Below are 22,005 nucleotides of genomic sequence, written 5' to 3'. Positions count from 1 at the left end.
CCTGGGGCCGGCTAGACTGGCTGCGTCTCCGCTCTGGATCCTTTAACTGCATGTGTGCATATAACTTCTTCTTCTTCTTGAGCATTCTATCTGTTTTAAGTGTTGTGCCTCTACTAATCAGTGCTAAGGATTAACGAATGGCACAGTTTATCCTGAGAAGGCTTTACCTTAATGTTCTTACAGTGTGTATCCCTACGTTGAGTGCATTATTGTGATCATTTATCCCAGTTTACATCTTTTGTAGTTGTTTATGTATGCAATATAGCTTAGACATTGCATCTATACCTTGGCATTGACTTCATTTCATGCTTTATTTATCAGAAGGCTGAACGTCTGTGAGCTCTGGGTTTTTAGAAGTGTGAGGGCTAACTCGGCTGTTCTTTGTATCATGCAGCAGTGTGTTTATGTAACAGCCTCACACTCATCAGAACTGTTATCCAACACATCCCGCCTTATCTCCTGTGAGTGCCGTCGTGTTAGATTCCTCTGCAGACCGTTAAAACGGCAGCCCAGATGTTTCTCACATGTTGCTGTATGTGTCTCCAGAGTACCAGTCTGTGAGGCCCACAGTTTGAGAGCCAGTGAGAAAAGAAGGGCCCGCTTTGTGGAGCTACTTCTACCTCCAGGCAGCAGCAGGACCCCCCCCCCTCCTCCCAGGTCACATATCCATCTGCAGAGACCTCTCCAGGACTTATCATCTTTGTCAATATGCCACAACAGCATGCTCTGTTCAGGAAGGTCCTGCTCCGAGAACCAGTGCTGGAGGCATAACAACTGTGTGTGTGTGTGTGTGTGTGTGTGTGTGTGTGTGTGTGTGTGTGTGTGTGTGTGTGTGTGTGTGTGTGTGTGTGTGTGTGTGTGTGTGTGTGTGTGTGTGTGTGTGTGTGTGTGTGGCATGCAGCAGTAAGAGCTGTTCAGATACCTCCTCCATCACTGCCATTAATACTTGAATCCATAACATTGGTTTCTGATTACTTTTCTTCACCAGAAAAATCATGGAAATTTAACCACTATGTTTTTTGTTTAAAAAAACAAAACATTTAGTGGTTAAATTTTACCTAAAATGAAACATTCCTACAGGGAAAAATGGCTAGCAGACTTCAAGCAGACGAGCGCTTTGGTCTTGTTGAGAGGGAAAGGCTTGGTGTTTCATCAAGTATAACGGCATCTGCCAGCTACAGTTCAGATAATACAACAGATGTCTGAGTAATGGCCAAGCAACACACACACACACACACACACACACACACACACACACACACACACACACACACACACACACACACACACACACACACACACACACACACACACACACACACACACACACACACACACGAGGGCAGTTCCTCAGTGTCTGAGCAGGGTATCTATCAGTCGTAGTGGCTGTGTAAACACTCCTGGGTGTGTGAGACAAGAAGACATTCCGATTGATCGCTGTAACTCCTTCACACACTGCATCAATAGTATGTGTTATGTATTCAAGGCTTCCTGCCATGTTGCATGAAGGTGCTGTGTGACGTGTTCACATCTTACAGATAAAAAGCAGAGTGCTCCTCTGTCCAGGAACACATGCTCTGATAGATTCATCAGAGCGTATCTCTCTTCCATCCTGTATCGTGCAGCTTTAGATCAAGCCATGCTCTCACTGTCACCCCCCTCTGTTGTGCACTGAAACATCACAACACCTGTGGAGTGTCTTACTGCTTACTATAGAAATAGGGTTTATTGACTATTTGCTTTAAGAGGGTGTCTGTGTGTATCTTTGATCAAGTTTTTAGGAATACACACACATGTGATGCAACTCAGCTCTTGTGGCAAAGAAGAGCTTCAACATACAAAGTAAATCCCACTCTCACACAGGCAGACATACACATGCTGTCCACCAACTGGTTCTCTCATATTGAAGCTGTGCATTCCTGCAACACTCCACCACTCATCCCAAAAGACCTAAAGTACACGCCTGAACTACTGTGACAGTATTTGTTGGTTTTGGTCCTTTTTTTATTATAAATTTTTACTGGAGTTCCCTCAGCGGTCGGTGATATTATCTCCACCTGCGATTCTCCCGCTGTGATTGTCTGCAGTAAAACAAATCATGTCAGCACTTGGCACATGACAGATACATTCTTTTAAGCTGCTTTAATAGTGTCTGTTTAGGGGATCATTCAAAAGAGCAGCAAACATGAGCAGTGCACCCACACACAGGACACACTTCCTGAAAAGCTGAACAATATGCTGTTTGGCACCACATGTTTCCTTTTTCTCCTTCCCATGCAGTGTCACAAGACTGAGGCCAGGCCTGCAGTGTGTGTGTGTGTGTGTGGGGGGGGGGGGGCTGCTGAGGCAGCAGCCGAGGCCCTGTGGTGTCCCAGTCTGATTAACAGACACATGAGAAGTGTCAGGAAAACACGTATAACAGTCATCATGTCCAAATAAACAGTCACCTCCTGAGCCCCCCCAGCTCGGCTGCCCAACCCTCTCAAAATGTCTCTCCAACATCATATGTTCCCATCCAGTGGGCCAACTGAAGGGAGATTTAGGGAAGGGGACACCTGTTTACTGAGCTGGGTGCTGGCTGCAGGTTGATCAGAGGAACACAGCTCAGGACCACTGAGACTCAGGAAAGGCCTGCAGGGGGGCTGTCTGCTGACTGTGAGGTCATGAGGTCACTGCAAAAGTAAAACTGTTAAGGGTGATTCAACCCAAATAATAAAATCCCTCTCCGCCTCTTGTGGTAACTAGCAATGAGGATAGCTTGCTTTTAAATTACTGACATACAGTATTTCTGTATTTAGGAAATGAAACCCTAGATTTTGATAGCAGATTTGGAGATGTCATTATCAAAGATCACTGAAATAATTGTGAGGTATTCTTTTTCTGACTATAAGCTCATGAAATAAGAACTGGGGTTTCATGCTCTGTTGTTTCTTTTATGAAAGGTTATAAAGGGCCTTTTCTTACAGAGTCGTTCCTAATGGACAGGGACGTTTCCTGATTTCTGGGGTACCCTTATGCTAACACTCCCTACCACGGCTGAATGCCTGCAGGCTTAGACTCCACCCCTCTCCTCTTCCACTTTCATAAATCTCAGGGTGCTAGTGTAGTTTTCTGACACCTGTGTTGTTGGAGCTCCCTCGTTGGGTAACCCTAATTCCTTCCTTGCGCCAACAAACACATCCAGAACACGGGAACAGGATACTGAGAAATAACACCATGGTATTCCTCTGTTGGCACTGACGTGCTGTTTTTCATCATCAGTGACCTTTAGCCCAGAGAGCGGGGCAATGATACCCAGCAACAACACATCACACACAGTGTGTGTGCAGCAGAGAGAGAGCAGACACAAACTCACCAGGTGAACATAAGGCACAAAGTAGCCGTAGAGGGCTGCTGGGATACCGAAGGCCCAAATGCGATATCCTAAAGACTTCCAGATATTAATGTTGAACATCTTGCTCAGGGGCGGGAAGCGGCTGCCAGTGCGGGTGTTGCCGGGTTTGACGGGCAGCAGGGGCCTGTAGGTGAAGCCAGCCAGCATCAGCACAAACATCAGGATGCAGAGGACCCGCATGGTATTCTGCAGGCCCACCCTCTCCAGCAGGCCCGACAGCACGAAGGGCAGCGTGATGGTGAAGAAGCTGCTGCCCGCCGTCACGATACCGTTCACCAGACCCAGACGCTTCTTGAAGTAATGGCCCAGGATGACCAGGCTGGGCTGGTAGGCGAAAGAGCAGCCGCAGGCGAACACGATGCCATAGGTGAAATACATGGGGCCCAGGGACCTGTGAGGGGGGGGGGGGGGTACAAGATACATGAGTGAACTGTCCTAGCTGCTATCAGCCAGGCAGTTTTCATTTTCATTTGTGTTCCTCACCAAGATGTCATGGCTAACACACGATGCTATTCCTCTGTACGGTCAGACACTTTCATTCAACATGATGAAGGTAATGTTTTATTATGGTATGTCCTTGCTTTTTAATGATGTGCACATTCAAAGGCTGTATAAACTGTAGGCCGGCAAACTGCTGCTGCTGCCTACTGAAGCAGAGGATCATGGTGGAGCGGTCTCCTTTATAAATGTGTAGCTGCCAACATACTTTTATAGAAGCTGCTTTCATGGGTTTAGGTGATTGTGCTTCGTGGAGTCTGAAGTTCCCCAGGGGGTGATATGGGTGCCCCACTAACAGTACTGTTTAGTTTCATGCTGACGATAATATCTTGTATTCCATCAACCATTCTGCAGGTAGGGGCTTCTTTGGTTTGTGAAGTTGGGCTTTATAAATAAACGTAATTTGTGCATTTGTATTCAGCCCTGTAAAGTATTATTTAATTGTGAACTGGGAAAATCTAATTTCTTTGGATCTTTACCTCGGTAAGACTTCCTGTAGTCTAAAATCTTTAAAAACCCTTCGGCCAGATCAGTGCTCATGCTTAGTGTGTTCATGTGTGTGACTTTTGTCCACCTAGCTTCAACAATGGCAGAGGACATCGAACAGCACCATATAAGTGATTTGTGTCTGGTGGAGAAGATCCAAAAAATACAGGGGGGTGGGTTCAAGTGTTCACAAAGTCCTGTTTGGGGTAAATAAATCTTAGCAGTGAAATCACATGACTAAGAAATGTTGCACCTTGCCCTGCCCGCTGCGGAACTGTGAGGGGGTGGAGAACGCTTCTGACAGCAAATTGATATGCAGTAATTCAACCACTTTTATGACTTGTTTATTGCACCTAGGAGTGATAAAGGAAGGGTGGAACACTCACAGCCTTGTTTGGATCACACATTTCTGTGTGTGAGTGTGAGAGTGTCCTCACATGCAGGCATGCAGGATTCCAGGAAATTATTAACAACTAAGTGTGAGGTGCAGAGCCTCTGACCTACAGAGACTTGATAACAGTATGAACACGTGCTGAGCAGCAGACACACACACACACACACACACACACACAAACACACACACATAGACTGACTGGAGCAGTATCAAACAGCTGATGACAGGTGATGGATGTCGTATAAGTATGTGTCAAAAAGGGACCAAAGTTTAAGAATCAGTACAGTACTGTACATCTGAACCAAGAAGGAGGACATAAATCTGATAACCGAAGTTACTCAGTTCCCCCTAACCTTGAAGGAGTGAGGGTCATGTGTATTTTATGAAGTGAGGACACATCTGTATTGTCTTGCTTACGTGACAAATGAGCTGGCCAGTAAGCCGACCAGGCCAACAGCTGCCCCCCCCACCGCCGTTACTCTGCAGCCGAGGACGTCGGTAAAGACGCTGACGATGGGAGAGCAGAAGAAGATCATTCCCATGGAGAGGGAGCCCACCCACGCTGCAGGAGAAAGAGACACAGCAAGGTTATCGTTTCATCAGACACTGCAACCACTGCGTCCACATGTCTTTGTAAGGGAACACATCAAGTCTACTGTGCATGGGATCAGGCCTTGAAGCTTCGAGCAAACAAAAGAGTTTCTTATGGCTCTGAAAAACAGCAGAGACACACTGACCACAGATAGCGCTGCATGCTGCCTCAGCCGTCTTCTGAGAGTCCAAGGTCACATACTACAGACACCTCTAATGTATGTTCGGATACGCAGGACACATTTACAGCAATCCAGATAGGGATTCTGAGATAGTAAAAGCCTGCATGGCTTCATCTTTGTGAACTTTATCAAAGCAAAGTAAAGGGAAATAGAGTGTGTAGATAACTGAAGTCTTATCACAAGTTCTTTGGAGTGCCATACACACAAGTATGTGCTGACATGCTAGGACAGCAAATGCTTTATAGATCAAAAGCTTTCATATGCATTGTTTCCGGCTTTATATTAATGAAGTAAACAGGTAACTGTGCTGACAAAACACACAAGTACACAAATAGTGCACGCCTTGCACAGGACGGGGAAGTCAGCAGTGAGTGAGGTGTGGGATCTCATGGGTCTCCAATGAAATCACACATCCTATCCCAGAGAGAGTCACAGCACAGGTAGGGTCAGACAGAGATCTGAGTAACAGGAGACCACTGGATGAGGTTACAGTGTTCTGTCTTTATTTTCCCCTAATCCTCCTACACCCCATGCTGGAAGAGTATTATAGCTTTCAGTACAGAAGCTCTGTGTGAAAACACCCTGCTACAATTACAGGATCAGAGTGTCGACACGACAGGCCAGAATATTTCACATGTTCACTTTGACATTATTAACATGCTGATGAACATTTTCAGCATGTGTTAACTATTGCTAGCATTAGGAAGTACAGATGGGGCTGATGGGAATGTCATTATTCATGGTATCAAAGACATTATCATGAAGGGATCCTGAATGTACAACTTCCATAGCAAACCAGAAGCTACATACACATGTCGTCCTGCTGGTGGCGCTACAGGAAACCAGCTCATACATCATCTGGGGGTCTGGACTGTCTGTACATAATCACAGAAATCAATTGAATATTTGGCATTAAATACCGAATGTGTTTGCAGCTTTTAGATTAAACCATTGGCAGTAAAGTCTGAAGTATTTACAACTGTTCTTTTCAGGTTCATTTGGAGCTCTCCCACGGTCCCACCCCTCACTTCTCAGGTTTATTCATCTGAGTTTTATACAATGCACAGATGATAACATTTCAGTGGTTATTTACCCACTGGTCTCTTTTCTTTATGGTGGATATATACTAATGTGTTACCTTTATATTAAGTGATCATGCTGTTGCTGTCACTCAGCTTTATGAGTGTAAGCCCAAACTCAGTCAAAGCCCCTCAGGATCTATTCCACACACTGAGGTCAGAAAAATGCCCCAGATTCAGTGGGGTCCACTGTGCTTGGCCTCCTCTCTGTGGGGATAACAGCCTGCTTAAAGCTACAAAATGTAATAAATGGCAGTGAACAAGAAAGGCAAAGAATCCCTCAAGGATAACAGGAAATTGCTGTTGTGGTTTCATCTGCTGGCTCTCTTGATTTAAAGGCATTTACGCTTCAGACAAAAAGGAATTCCAGATTGAAAAATGTAATATCAGGATTCTCTCTGTCCCAGTAACATCCAGCGCTGGCCCTGGGCCGCCCGGACTCTGACAGAGGAGCAGAGATGCCCTAAGTTGTCAGTCTGCTTTGTTAAAAACTCCTTGCTGGAATCCCCTCTGCTCTGAACCTGCTCAACCCACAATGACTGAATACTACAGCCATGGAAATAAAAGCAAAGAAAATCAGACAAAATGCAGTAAAGGATCTCTCCTGCTGCAGACTGAAGTATAATCTTTGTATAGGTGTCCAGGAGGAGTCCTGTCAGCTGCTGTTTGACCCCCATCACAAAAGCACTATCTACTGTTTCATTTGTTGAATCAGGCCAAATATTCATTTATTTTACCCACTGTGGTCCAGAACCACTAGCCAAGTCATCAAATTAGTGTGTGAAGAACAGAACCCATGCTTCTCTGATGACTTCAGCAAAAAGCAGCTGGTAGAAAAGTTATCTATTAACCAGATTGTATGGAAAGAACTCGTAGACAGGCAAACTCAGATCATATGACGTTGGTGTGACCGTTTCCCTGGCCTGGTCAAACAAACAGCTTGTCCCAGCAGCATATTCCACAACCTGTTGAGTAAAGATGCTCAACGTCTCGCTCCAACAGGGAGAGGAAGACAGGCTCCATTTAACATCCGGGACCACTTTAAACTCTGGCTGTTGCCCGAGAACCAACGCAAACCAGGGAGGGAAATGTGTCAATAAATCATCTGCTCTCACTGCCAACAGCCAGTAACAGGAGCAGCTGTCCCTGATTACATTAACAACCATCATTCAGCCATCATCTTCCTGTAACAACAATCAAACTGGTGTATTAAATGAAGTCTTTGCATTGTACATGCTGGTAAAATATTTGTTTAGCTTAGTATCTATTCATGCCAGAGCTCTGCCTTGCACCACATGTATCACTGCAGATTTGAGTAGGCCAAGAGACAGAAAAAAGAGTTTCCTTAAGTAGATTACCATGAGGAAGAGCTTGCCCTAAACAGGAAGTGAAAATTCTAACTAATGCATTTTTAGGTAACATCATAGGCGCCTTTAAAAAAAAAGAAGTTTCATTTTATTATTTATTTATTTATAATATGACATTTTAAACATGTTGTCATGGCAGAATCCTGAAAAAGCATGTGGTTTATATTTTACCTGACAACTTAATTTAGCCAAATTTATTTTTATTTACTATTGTATAAATGTCAAATTTGAACTGCCTAACCAGATTTCAGTGCTGTCCGACAAACACAGTCACACAGAAGCATAGCTTCTGTTCGCTCACAGATTTCTCTTGATTTAGCCACTGATGTCAAGTTTAATATATAATCCCAAAGCCAAGCTGTTGCTCTGACTTCATCATAAATGAAAAATAAATAAATAGAAAGCCTAAATGATTGCCCATGTAGCACAATCTGAACACATGTAATGATACAAAGGATTTGATAAAACCTTGATGTTGAAAGTTAAATAAAGTACTGACAAAACCATTAGTTTATTTTTAACAGATTTTAGAAATGTATTTGAGAACATCAGTGTGAGATGTGTGTGTGTGGTTTTCTCTGTTCTGCACAGATTTCAGCCTCAGCAGCCGGCTCTCATACCTCTCAGAGGAAGAGTGCACTGCACCCAATTCCCTGTTGGCCAACACAAGGCAGAGAGTAAGGTAATAAGGAGCAAAGGAATGGAGGAACCTTTTGTGTCCCAACTGGCCGACAACTTTGTTTCCAACTGCTCGTGTCATAAAGCGAAAAATTGAGACGCCCCCCTTCTTCTAAAAGACAAAAAAGAGCAGCAGGGTTATTGGGTTCACAAGCTGCGGCCTACGTTAGGCTGAACATGTTGGGCACAAACCTGGAACTCATTACTAATGTCCCTCCTGAGGGGGCTGCAGGTACAGAAGACAACTCCACAAATCACTTTGGTCTGCCCTGAAATGTGCCTTACTTACCAAAATAGATTTGTCCGTTGGAGATAGTCTGGACTTAAATGAGAGTGAAGAGCAACTTTTTTAAAGAAGAACTGAAGAATTCACATTGGTGGAGTGATTCTTTGAACAATAACTCAAGAGTACAGTAAGTGACAGTTTTAGAGTGTGTGTGTGTGGGTGTGGGGTGGGGGGGGTAACCGTTACTGACACAGGTCACAGGTTTCAGTAACCTCTGCATCTGATAAGTCTGATAAGATTTGGGATGAGAGACTGCAGAGAAGATATATGGAACAGATGCCTGTAGGTGAGAGCTGACTTCCCTGAGCATGGAAGCACCTCAGGATGTTCTATCCTAAGCTCATACTCCAGCCCCTTGACAAGCTGTAGACTTAATATGGCCTTACATTACAACAGGCAGTCCAGTTAAAATATGAGCTTACAGCTGTTGCTATCCAATCACAAGAGCCCAGTCATACCCCTATGATGGCCTCATGGCACTGCAGATACACATCTGGCTGAACGGACCATATAGAAGCATTACTCCATCTAATGCTCCACAGCAGCTGGAAAACGTTTATACTGGGCTGCTCCATTGGAGGCCGTGGGAGGGGGTCGACTAGCTAAACACGCCAATGTATGTGCGCTTGCATCCCAAGTTCTACTTTTTCATTTGTTGACTTAGTTCGTCCATACATTTACTTTGTTCAAAATACAAACTTGTGTGTTTTATGCTAAGGAATCCCAAGTCCTTAGCATAGGAGGAGCACAGGAGCCACTGCTCCTAGTACTAGGATGGGTTAAATGCAGAGGACTAATTTCACTGTGTGTGCACTGCTGTGTGCATGTATGTGACTAATAAAGAGGGTTTCATCCTCCGATTCTAAGTCCAACCTCATGTCCTTCTTGTGTTTTGTGGCCTCACAGCACAGGAAGTAAAACCTTATGCCTGGCTTATATTCTCAAAAAAATAAAGTTGGGGAGCAGCCAGAGTGATTTATGGACACATAACACAGAGAGATACACATGCACATGTTGAATGGTTTCTCTCTGCAGATTAACCAGGTCCATATGAAAAATGTTAAATGAGAATTGTGGTGAGTGTGTGAGGAGAGGGAATTGGGTGTTGTGTCAGGCTGCTTGGTGATTGGGGGAACTCTTCATCCAACCCCTTTCTTTATTGCACAGTATAGAGGGGGCTCCCGGCCACAGCGGGGATACGCCTCACATTTAGTCTATACTCAATTTCTGCAAAGTTGATGCCTTAACACTTAACCAAAACCCCGAGCTGCAGTCAGCTGATGTTTCTGAGTGGCCATCACCATGACAGCTAACAGCTAGAACAGGCTGACAGTGATGTAAATCAGCACACCTACTCTCAACAAGTAAAATAAGTGTCAATAAATCGTACAGATGGTGTGCAGAGCAGCAGTGTGATCACGCCTCAGCATCTTGTTATCCTGTCAGTGTGTTTCCATATGCTGTGTGTGATGTACGCTGAGCTCTAACAGCGGAGAGTGTCAGCAGAAGATTCACATAATAAATATATTGAATTCCCACTGACTCTGCGCTGTGTGCTGATGATGTATGTTGGTGCTGCCCCTCCTCCATCATGTTTACATGCTCCTGACTTTATCTCCTGACAGCCTTCACCTAAACTCAGGTCGAGGCTTACACTCGTGATCAAATACCCTGTCAACTATTAACCTGTGTATGCTAATTACTTTTCAAGATTTTAGGAGATTTATTTTTGGTGTGTTTCTTTTACTATTTGCCCAAGGTGGCTGTTAGAGCTGCTAGATAGAATCGGAGGATGAAACCCTCTTTATTAGTCACATACATGCACACAGCAGAGCACACACAGTGAAATTGGTCCTCTGCATTTAACCCATCCTAGTACTAGGAGCAGTGGGCAGCTATCGTGCAGCGCCCGGGGATGGGGAGGGGGATTGGAGGTGTCCGGTGCCTTGCTCAAGGGCACCACAGCAGGGCCTAGGAGGTGAACTGGGACCTCTCCAAGTAGCAGTCCACTTTCCATATTTTCAAGTCTGTTCTGGGACTTGAACCGGCGACCCTACGATTCCCAATCCAAGCCCCTACTGACTGAGCCACTGGGCTGGACTGCTAACTCAAGTCTTTAGAGCCAGTCTTATGATGGGATGGATAATGGACTGTACTTATATAGTGCTCAATCCAGACTCCAGCCCCCCTCGAAGTGCTTTATATACTTTACATGTGTCACCTGCTCGGCGAAGCTAACATTCATACCACACATTCACACACTGTTGGCCATCTGGAGGGGTTAAGCACCTTGCCCAAGGTTACAACAACATGTTGACTGCTGGGATCGAACCGACTGTCCATGGATCAGCTACTGAATTATTGTTTTTGTACACATTAAACCAATAAGACACAATGTGTTCATTGGTGAGTTTAGGAGCTGGTAGCAGACTAACCTGGTAATTTTATTTATTGGGTTGTTGCTTTATTACAAAATGTGGTTTATGATGCTTAGTGGCAGAAAAATAGTGTACCAGCAGCCCTTTGGAAATATGTATTTCCATTAATTTGTTTGTAAACGAGTTGACATCCAGCACACAGCCTACTAGATCAGGGTCATACTTCTTGTCGGGGTTTACAGCTTCCTCACCTAAACTACATGTTATCTGGTGTTGGCAGAGGCAGGTCAAAGTCCAACTAATTAACGGCACGTCAGTTGCCGAGCTGCAAGTCTTGCTGCATTTTTTAACCCAGTTCATGGCTACCTAACAGTCAGCATGACAGTCATGGACACTAAGACAACAGATGTTAAGATAACCGTATTTCAGTTTCAGGAAAGACACATTAGCTTCATCTGTCAAGTGAAGATAATAACCACTCATAATATGGGTAGGTGATTCCTTATTGTTGACGAGAGTCCAGGTTATTTAAGCCGAATGAAAACGGCAGAATCAGTCAGAGCTTCTGTGGGTGCTCTTACATCACACCACAAACACAAGGCCCAGGAAAAAGCCCATCTGGCATTCCCACAATGAGGGAACCAGAGCCTGTACCACAGATGTGAAGGCAACTGAAAGTGCAGGCCCGTCAGTGGGCGGGACCTCCCTGCCCCATAAATACACATTGTGATTGGATCATTACCATTTGCAAAAATCCAGTTTTGTGCATGTTGTCTTTGGCACGAGAGAACACAACAGCTGCGATGAGGGTCAATCAGCCTGCCATGATAAACCTGCCCATTTCACAGATTCATCAACGTCCCACTTGGCCCTCTCCAATGTCTTTATGCCAAGAGAGCAACAAAAATGATTTGATATTTTAACTCAAACACAGATAACCAGATTGTATTATTATTGTTATAAGCTGAACAGCTCTTTACAAAATATATAAGTTGTTTTGGTTTGTGTTTAAAGGTCTCCTATTATGTTATATTTGAACAATATATTATGGGTCTCAAATCTATACAAAACTTGTCTGTGAAGTGTTTTGCTCAAAATACCAAACAGATCCCCCATTGTAGCATGCCTCATCCCCCTCTATTTCAGCCCTGTTCCTGAAGTGCTGATTCTGTGACTGTCGCTTTAAATGAACTAGCTGCAGCTGGCCGCGCCCCTTTGGAGCGTCATGATCTCTCCTCTGAAGAGAGTTTTCTACCGGGAGAAACTCAACTAAACGCTGCCATGATTAAACACCATATTATGTTCCAAACCACATCCAGCATTATTTCTGAAACACTTCTCAGAGTTTACAACTAGAACAGAGACATTATATGTATTATATATTCAGCAACTCTAAGTCCCTCCTGCAGACATCCTGCTGAACACACACACACACATGCCGTTTTTCCACCAACCCGGAACCGGAGCTGGAGCCAGAGCCGGAGCCGATAAAGATCTGGTTTTTCGTGTTTCCAACGCAGCGGCACCGGCTTTAAGCGCCAAAAAACTGGGTCTTTCTGGCCCCACTCGGCTGCCCGGCAAGATCCAAGATCCAATACGAACCAATATGCCACGCTTACTTCGGAGGGGGGAATTTAACCTGAGCAATAACAGTTCATGGCTAGTACAAGCTGTAACAAGCTGTAGCGCTGAGCAAAGTGACTACAACGCGACCACACACTTATAAACACACACTTTATAATGTCAAGCAGCACTAATCAGGTTTAATGACCATCCGTTCAATGTTATTGATCATTGTGAAGAGCAGGCAGATTGTTAGCAGGAGTACTGCCAACACACAGCAGGAGTCCAATAGTGCAACACTAGAAAGGTAGAAGAGACGAATTCTTCCTTCAGCCTTTAGGGCATATTTATTATATAGCAAACAAAGGAACTGCTCTTCCAGCCTTCATCATATTGGGAGCGGGCCAAGAGAAAAATCACGCGCAGAACATTCATATATATAGGGGGTGTGACGTCACCAATCATATTCATCTCATATAAAATCAATAGCACCCCCTTATGGTGTGGAGCAGGTAAGTAGTACAGAATACATCTCAGTCAATCATACACACATATGTCAACACTCCCACTTATGAGTGACTTGTATCCTGTACAGCTTTTAACAATCAGAATAAACCCAGAAATAAATCAAAACATTTTACAGTACATACAGTACTTAACATATTTACAGCTCATCAGACGCTTACACCAAACATGGCTCCTGAACATTTCATCAGTTTAACCTTTGAGACAGGCTTGGTCATAGCATCTGCTATCATCTCATCAGTAGGACAGTAAACAAGTGTCATCTTCCCTTCTTTAATGGTTGACCTTATGAAATGATACTTGATGTCTACATGTTTGCACCTTTGTCTGCACACAGGATTCTTCACAAGTGCAATGGTGCCCTGGTTATCCTCATGAACAACAGTTTGAACATATTCATAGGAATCCATATCCTTCAGTAATTGCTCTAAATAGATACACTCCTGTATTGTTAGAGCTAAAGCCATATATTCGGCTTCACATGTCGATAACGCTACTGTGGGTTGCTTTTTGCTTCTCCAAGATACCAGTGAACTGTTTTTGCTCATGCTCACACAGTAGCCAGACGTGCTCCGTCTATCACTGGTGTCTGCGCCCCAATCTGCGTCACTGTATGCCCAGAGGCCTAAACCATCGCTGCTTTTCCTAAAAGTCAGCTGCTTGTCAGTAGTACCTTTTATATAACGCAGTACATGTTTCACTGTCACCCAGTTTTCTTCTGTGGGGTTTGCAAAATGTTGTGATAGCTTGCCTACCACAAAACATAGATCAGGTCTCGTACAAGTAGTTAAGTAGATGAGACTACCTACAGCTTCCCTGTATTTCCTTACATCAGTCATCTCAGGTGCATCATCAGTGTAGTCAACCTTTTGTTCACATGGTGTCTCGCGTGTTCTGCACTCCTGCATATCAAAACGGTTGAGAATCTTGTCAACATACCTCTGTTGTGACATTGTTACACAATCATCAGTCTGACTGAAGTCTATGCCTAGAAAATGCTTCAACCTGCCTAGGTTCTTCATCTTAAACCTGGTGGAAAGCATTGCCTTCACTTGCTCTAGACTTCTCATGTTATTCGCTGCCATGATAAGATCATCCACCCAAATGACTATAATCACCTTCCCTGCCTGCTTAGACTCTTTTGAGTATACACAATGATCCGCTGGGTTCTGTGTGAAGTTGTCATTTATCAAGCATTTGTGTAGCATCTCATTCCAGTTACGCCCCGATTGCTTCAGACCATAAATAGACTTCTCTAATTTACACACTAGGTTTCCTCCCACTTTTTCGTAACCTTCAGGTTGATCCATGTAAATGTCTCGGTCTATGGGTGCATGTAGATACGCCGTCTTTACGTCCATTTGGTGTAGTACCAAGTTTTCTTGGGCTGCCTTTTGCATGACTACACGCACACTGGTCATATTGGCCGTGGGGGAGAATGTCTCACCATAATCTATCCCCGCTCTCTGGCTATACCCCTTCGCCACAAATCTGGCCTTGTACTGCTCATGTCCATCACTATCCTCCTTAATAGAATATACCCACCTACCTCCCACTGTCTTTCTGCCCTCTGGCAATTTGGTCAGGGTAAAGGTCTGGTTTTCCTCAACTGCATCTCGTCGTCCATTGCCCACTTCCATTTACCTGCCTGTGGTGATGCCATAGCCTGTTTAAAGGTCAGTGGCACACCACACACAGCTCGATAGCAATAGTCAATACTGGTGAGCGTACTATCATCATCACCACTATCTTCCTGAGTAGCGTAATCACAAAGATAACTCGGGGGCTTACGCTCTCTAGTGGGGTATCTCCCACTGCTTGGGGCCTGTGGCGTCACCCTGTGGTGCTCCTCACCATCATCTCCTGGGGATTGTGGACTGTCAGTCTGTACGTCTGTGCTCGTAGCACTGGGCTGTGATGTGTCTGTCTTCTCACTATTTTCAATGGGGTCAAATCCTAAGTCCTGAGTCTGAGTCTCACTGTCACATGTGGTCTTTGTGATAAATTTGACCAATCTGTGCTTCTGCACTTTTCCCTTGGTGGGGTGGTAAACTAGAAAAGCGGGGCTGCCTTTGTCGTGCCCTATGAAGAGCCCCTTCTTACACCTCGGATCTAGTTTACCCTTGTCTTGTTGGTACGCGTAACACTCTGACCCAAATTTGTGCATCTTAGCTAGATCACATTTCTTCCCTGTCAATGCTGTGTACGGTGTTGTACCAATGTGCTTGTTAAAGCATCGGTTTCTGGTGTAGGCTGCTTCCTGAACAGCATAATGCCATAGGGTCTTAGGTAATTTGCTGTCAATAAGCTTACACCTAGCCATCTCGAAGAGAGTGCGCCCCTCCCTCTCAGCTATCCCGTTCTGGTGTGGGGAGTAAGGACAGGATGTCTCATGTCTTATTCTGTTCTTACTTAGTAGTGACTTAAACTCTCTGCTAGTAAACTCGGTCCTGTTGTCTGACCGGATGCACTTCACATTGCCATAAGGCGCTACGTCAGCCAGAAACTTTTCAGTAGCCTGTACGGCATCACTCTTCGCTTTCAGAAAGTAAGTGAAAACTACTCCTGTGCACACATCTGTAAAAGATTGCATATACCTGTAACCATCAATTGAACCATTTGTCACTGGACCAGCTAGATCAGTGTTTACCAACTCAAGTGGTGTTTGCACCTTGTCAGTTGCATTTCTGTTTCTCGTCTGAGTAAACTTCCCCTCTATGCACACATGACATTCTTTGTCAGGCTTACGCTTTGCACCTTTAATGTGCATGCCTACGGTTACATCCTGCAGTTTCAGTATGTCATCATACAATGCCCCATAATTTCGTGCCAGGTTTGGATATCATGGCTAACATTGCACACATCATCTTCATCACACTCTGTTTGCAAGTAATACATTATGTTACACACTTGAATGTTAAACCTTGCGCCGTTAGACGCCACAAGAACATTGTTCAGTGTTTCCCACACATAGACTAATTCGTGGCGGTGCGCCACAGATTCATCACCGGCCGCCACACATTGCGTTTCGTTATTATTAATTTTTTTTTAACGCTATTTAAAAAATACGCATCGTATTCGTTAAGCTGCATTTCCTTTCCCTGCTCTCCCTCCGTCTCTCTGTCAGTCACGCGTCTCTCTCACATAGCCTGCACACACACAGCCCCTCCCCTCCGTGCACACCACATGTCTCCATCAGCGATATCATCCCTTGAAGCGTGAAAGCTGTGCCTTAGTGCAGAGAAGACGGCTGGCGAAATTCAACAAAAGGTTGGTATCACGTGCACCTTTATAAAATCACACATTAAAAAGTCCTATATAAATATTTTATATTTTCAATACAATGTTGTCCCGTCCCGACCCGACCCATAGCAAACAAGCGATTACGCCTTCTTTATAAAGTTAGGCTAACTATAGTCGCAAGTTGTTTTTTTTTACCGCCCCTCCCCCCCTCCCCGCCCGGTGGCCTACCGCCACACATTGCCTTCAGATCTGTGGGAAACACTGTTCCTTCCTCGAAGAGTACCTTGGCACCATGTGCAGTGGCACATTTCACGGAGAAGAGTTCTTGTGGGATTGACGGGATGTACAGGGCGTTCTTAAGAGTCACTGTACATCCTTCGCTGTCGATGAGACACAGCTGCGCGTTCCCTCTGCCTTCCGCCAACCCGAACGTCCGCCTCCCGTCGGCCAGCTCCATGCTGTGGCCCTCTGGTTTGAATGTGCTGTCGAAGGTCTTGAACCGGCTTCTGTCGTTCAGCATGTGGGATGTCGCGCCTGTGTCGACGACCAACCCTTTTCCCTCGATCTGCCGCTGCTGCGCTGGCTTGCAGGTATGTGACGTTGTCTCCCGCGGGTCCCCGCGCGCCGATCCGTCCTCCACCACTCGCTGCACGACTGCCACCGCTGCCATCTTCAGCGCGAGCGCACCTAGAGCTTTGTGCACGCTCTTTCTTCCTGTGGCTTGTGCTTTTGCAGGAACCGCACCAAACTTTCCTCGTGCATTCATCTTTTCGATGTCCCTTTTCTCCGCACCGCCAACACGCCATGTCTGTCGAAGATCCGCCGCTCCTTTTCTTCAGTGCTGCGCGGGCTTTCAGCACCCTTTCTCCCGCCATCTCGGCTACTGACTCTGCATCCTCCGACGCCTCGAAGTTTCGCAGCTTAGCCTTGAACTCCGCCAGTTTCATCTCCGCTGAACCATGGGTTACCATCAGCGTAAACGGCTTGTAATTTTCTGGAAGTCCCCTCATAATCATTGCCATCATCAGTCCCTCACTCGGTGCCTCGCCAGCACCTCTGAGCGCTGTAAAGATCTGCTCTGCCCGGATAATGTACTCAGTTACAGTCTCTGTATCCGCTTTCTTCAGCGAGGTCAATGTAATGTACATAGAAACAATCCGTGGCCTACCTTTGCCAATGTAGTGCTCTCTCAGCACTTGCAGACTCTCACGTCCCTTGTTTTTAGTGTCTCTGAATATCAGTCCCAAACTCACGTTATCCAGCAATGGCGCCAACGCGCAGTATGCGTCCACATTCAGTTCATTATCCTTGCCTCGTTCCTCAACGGTCAGCGGTCCACCAGGCTCATTCAGAATAGTCTCTTTTAATCCAACACGGTGCATGCAACACAGCATCCGTTCTTCCCAGAGCTCATATTCTTCGGCCCTACCGTCGAACGTCGGCCTCTTTGCCTTTTGATTTGCCATTCTTCTCAGCTTTAGCTTAGCTCCCCGGTTCTACCGCACTAAACTAGCTACCACACTTTTAGCTAACTAGCTAACGTGTTCGTCACCACACTTTCCGTTGTTGCAACTACTGTCGTCATTACTGGGCCCATAACCTGTTAGCAGGAGTACTGCCAACACACAGCAGGAGTCCAATAATGCAACACAAAGGAACTGCTCTTCCAGCCTTCATCATATTGGGAGCGGGCCAAGAGAAAAATCACGCGCAGAACATTCATACAGTGGTATGCAAAAGTTTGGGCACCCCTCTGAGATTTCATGACAATTTGCTTTTCCTTTATAATAGAAGATCACAGCAACAACATTTGTTTTCCTACAAAGATGTAGACGTTTTAGTGTTTTCCAGACCAAAATTCTTAGGGTAGCATTACATAGTTTTATTATAATAAAATAAAATGCAAAAAATGGGATGTGCAAAAGTTTGGGCACCCTTATAAATAGCATTCATTTCAACACCTGTACGGATTTATAGCTGACAGGTTGCTGCACAAAATTGCTTTGATTAGCTCATTAGACCTTCAATTACAAAGACAGGTGGAACCAATCATGAAAAAGGCTATTTAACATAGGTAATAGCTGGCTGTGCCTGGCCTAGGTTCTTTCTTAGGGAGTGGCAAGATGGGGACCTCAAAACAACTCTCCACTGACCTGAAAGCTAAGATAATCCAACATTATAAATTAGGAGAAGGGTACAAAAAATTATCTGACAGGTTTAAACTGTCTGTCTCCACAGTCAGAAACGTAGTTGTGAAATGGAAGGCCACAGGAACAGTCCGTGTGAAGGAAAGATGTGGTAGGCCGACAAAAATAGGGGAAAGGCACAGGCGAAGGATGGTGAAAATGGTCACAGAGAAGCCACAGACCACCTCCAGAGAACTACAACAACATCTGGCTGCTGATGGTGTAGTTGTTCACCGTTCCACAATCCAGCGTACTTTGCACCAGGAAGAGCTCATTGGAAGGGTGATGTGCAAAAAGCCTTTCCTGAGTGTTAATCACAAGAAGAGTCGCATGAGGTATGCAAAAGCACATCTGGACAAGCCAGAAGCATTTTGGAACAAAATACTGTGGTCAGATGAGACCAAGATTGAGTTATTTGGTCATAACATGAACAGGTATGCATGGCGAAAAAAACACACTGCATTCAATGAAAAGAACTTGTTGCCCACTGTAAAATTTGGTGGAGGATCTATCATGTTATGGGGCTGTGTGGCTAGCACAGGTACTGGAAAACTTGTTAAAGTTGAGGGCCACATGAATTCCTTACAGTACCAGGAGATTCTTGACAAGAATGTTCTAGAGTCAGTCACAAAGTTGAAGCTACGCCGGGGTTGGATTTTTCAGCAGGACAATGATCCTAAGCACCGATCAAAATCCACCAAGGAATTCATGCAGAAGCACAGGTACAATGTTCTGGAATGGCCATCCCAGTCCCCAGACCTTAACATCATTGAAAATGTATGGATTTATTTGAAGAAGGCTGTCCATGCACGGAGGCCAAGAAACCTGACTGAACTGGAGACGTTTTGTGTGGAAGAATGGGCCAAAATACCACCTGCCAGGCTTAAGGGACTTGTCTGTGGCTACAGGAGGCGTCTACAGGCCGTTATTGCAGCAAAAGGAGGCAATACTAAATATTAATGGAATTATTTCTTAGGGGTGCCCAAATTTATGCACATGCCTATTTTTGTTTGAATGCACATAAACATGTTTCTGTTTGACCAATAAAAGTTATTTCACTACTGAGATGTTTCTGTTACCATAAGGTATAACATATGTTAAAATGAAGTTGCTGCTTCAAAAGCTCAGCAAGTGACAAACTGATGCAGTGGTTTTCCTAAGGGGTGCCCAAACTTTTGCATACCACTGTATATATAGGGGGTGTGACGTCACCAATCATATTCATCTCATATAAAATCAATAGCACCCCCTTATGGTGTGGAACAGGTAAGTAGTACAGAATACATCTCAGTCAATCATACACACATATGTCAACACAGATGTTTTCCTGATGTTTTGTATTATTGCAGCTATCGGATGGAATCAATGCATAAGCTACACAGATTGCCATCAGAAGTTAAATCAGAACGAAAACTACGCCGGTAAAATATGTGTGTAGAAAACGGCTTATACCACAATAGGATAGCAAAGTAGTCAAGGTAGTCAGAGTAGCTTCACCTGCTATGCTAACATCACCTGTCTAATGCCAGAGACACTTTCATAACAGCGTTGTGATGCCAAACAGCGTCAGTTCAGACTGAAACACATCTACTGATGGGGAGGGCGGGTATGCATCAGCTGCTTGTGTGACAGTCAGATATATAACACCCAGTCTCCCCTCTACACTTGACCCATTCCAAAAACTCAACAGAGACCACCATCATGAACACTGGCGTCCCCCAGGGATGTGTGTTGAGCCCCTCTGCTGTTCACTCTGATGACTCACGATTGTTGTGCCAGGCACAATGCGAATCAATTCATCAAGTACGCAGATGACACAACAGTGGTGGGCCTCATCAGTGGCGACGATGACTCAGCCTACAGAGAGGAAGTACATCTACTCCTCAACTGGTGTGACAGCAATAATCTCTAACTTGTCAGCAAAACAAAAGAAATAACTGTGGACTTCAGGAAGACACACATGCCACACACCCCACCCACCATCAATGGCAGCGCTGTGGAAACTATGAAAAGCACCAAGTTCCTGGGGGTGCATATGACAGATGACCTAACATGGTCCACCAACACCACCGCACTTGTCAAAAAGGCACAGCAACACCTCCACTTCCTTCGCCGGATGAGGAGAGCTGACCTCCCCTCTTCTGCTCTCACCACCTTTTACAGGGGTGCTATTGAGAGCATTCTTACCAGCAGCCTCTCAGTCTGGTAGGGCAGCTGCCCTGTTGCTGACCAGAAGGCCCTAAAGAGGGTGGTGAGGACAGCAGAGAAAATTACCAAATCAGCCCAACCATACATCCAGGACCTGTACACATCCCTCTGCCTCGAGAGCCACCAACATCACCAATGACCCCACCCATCCAGCACACGAACTGTTCACTCTTCTACCATCTGGCAAGCGCTACCGCAGCATGCGGTGCAAGACTACCAGACTTTGCAATAGCTTTTCCCCACAGACCATCAGACTACTCAACTCATCCAGGAAAATTCCATGAACATGACAACCCTGGCACCCACAAAGACCAACTGAATGTTAATTTTAATCAAAAACTGTACTGTACTTTGCTCTTCACATGCACAACATCATCCATAATTACAGACATACTTATCTCAATGGTGCTATTCTGCACTTTACACTTTACCATATTGCACTTGTTATTATTACACCTCAGTAACTACCTAAATATTCTATTCTGCCTGTCTGTATATGTTGTGTTTAAATCTGTGTGTACTACCATGTTATATGTTGTTTGTCAATATTTACTTGCACATTTGGAGTATGGGGAAACGTAATTTCAATCATCTGTTTAATTACTTGTACTAATTGCATAGTCTGATTGACAATAAAGTTCATCCATTCATTGAATATGAATCAGTCATAAGAGGGCACGTAAACGGTTACGTCATGACGCAAACAATGACGCAATGACGCAGCTCCACTTGAGCTCCACTCGGCCTCTGAGCGTTGGAAACACAAGGGGAGGTACAGGCTAGAACCAGAAAAGCGCCAGAAAAGCAATAGATAGGATCTTGAACCGGATACGGTTTGGTGGAAAAGGGTCAACAGAGGTGCTGCGGAGGGGATTCAGCTCGCGACTGTATATTGCGTACGTGTCACGTGGGCGGGACGTTGTCGGATTGTATTTTCTGCCACTTTT

General features: G+C 45.0%; 1 protein-coding gene across 1 annotated transcript in view; it reads right to left on the bottom strand.

Moving 5' to 3' along the window:
* The window catches only part of slc16a10 (solute carrier family 16 member 10), a 33,842-nt gene that overhangs the window by 5,476 nt on the left and 6,361 nt on the right, over window positions 1-22,005 (bottom strand). Inside the window, exons 2-3 of the mRNA XM_063902266.1 lie at window positions 5,190-5,334; window positions 3,356-3,785 (exon numbers count right to left, since the gene is read on the bottom strand). Of these exons, the coding sequence (XP_063758336.1) occupies window positions 3,356-3,785; window positions 5,190-5,334 (575 nt within the window). The remainder of the gene's footprint in view (window positions 1-3,355; window positions 3,786-5,189; window positions 5,335-22,005) is intronic.

The sequence above is a fragment of the Eleginops maclovinus genome, chromosome 15, assembly GCF_036324505.1.
Source record: "Eleginops maclovinus isolate JMC-PN-2008 ecotype Puerto Natales chromosome 15, JC_Emac_rtc_rv5, whole genome shotgun sequence".
Taxonomy (NCBI): Eukaryota; Metazoa; Chordata; class Actinopteri; order Perciformes; family Eleginopidae; genus Eleginops; species Eleginops maclovinus.
This window is presented reverse-complemented; position numbering and strand designations above follow the sequence as displayed.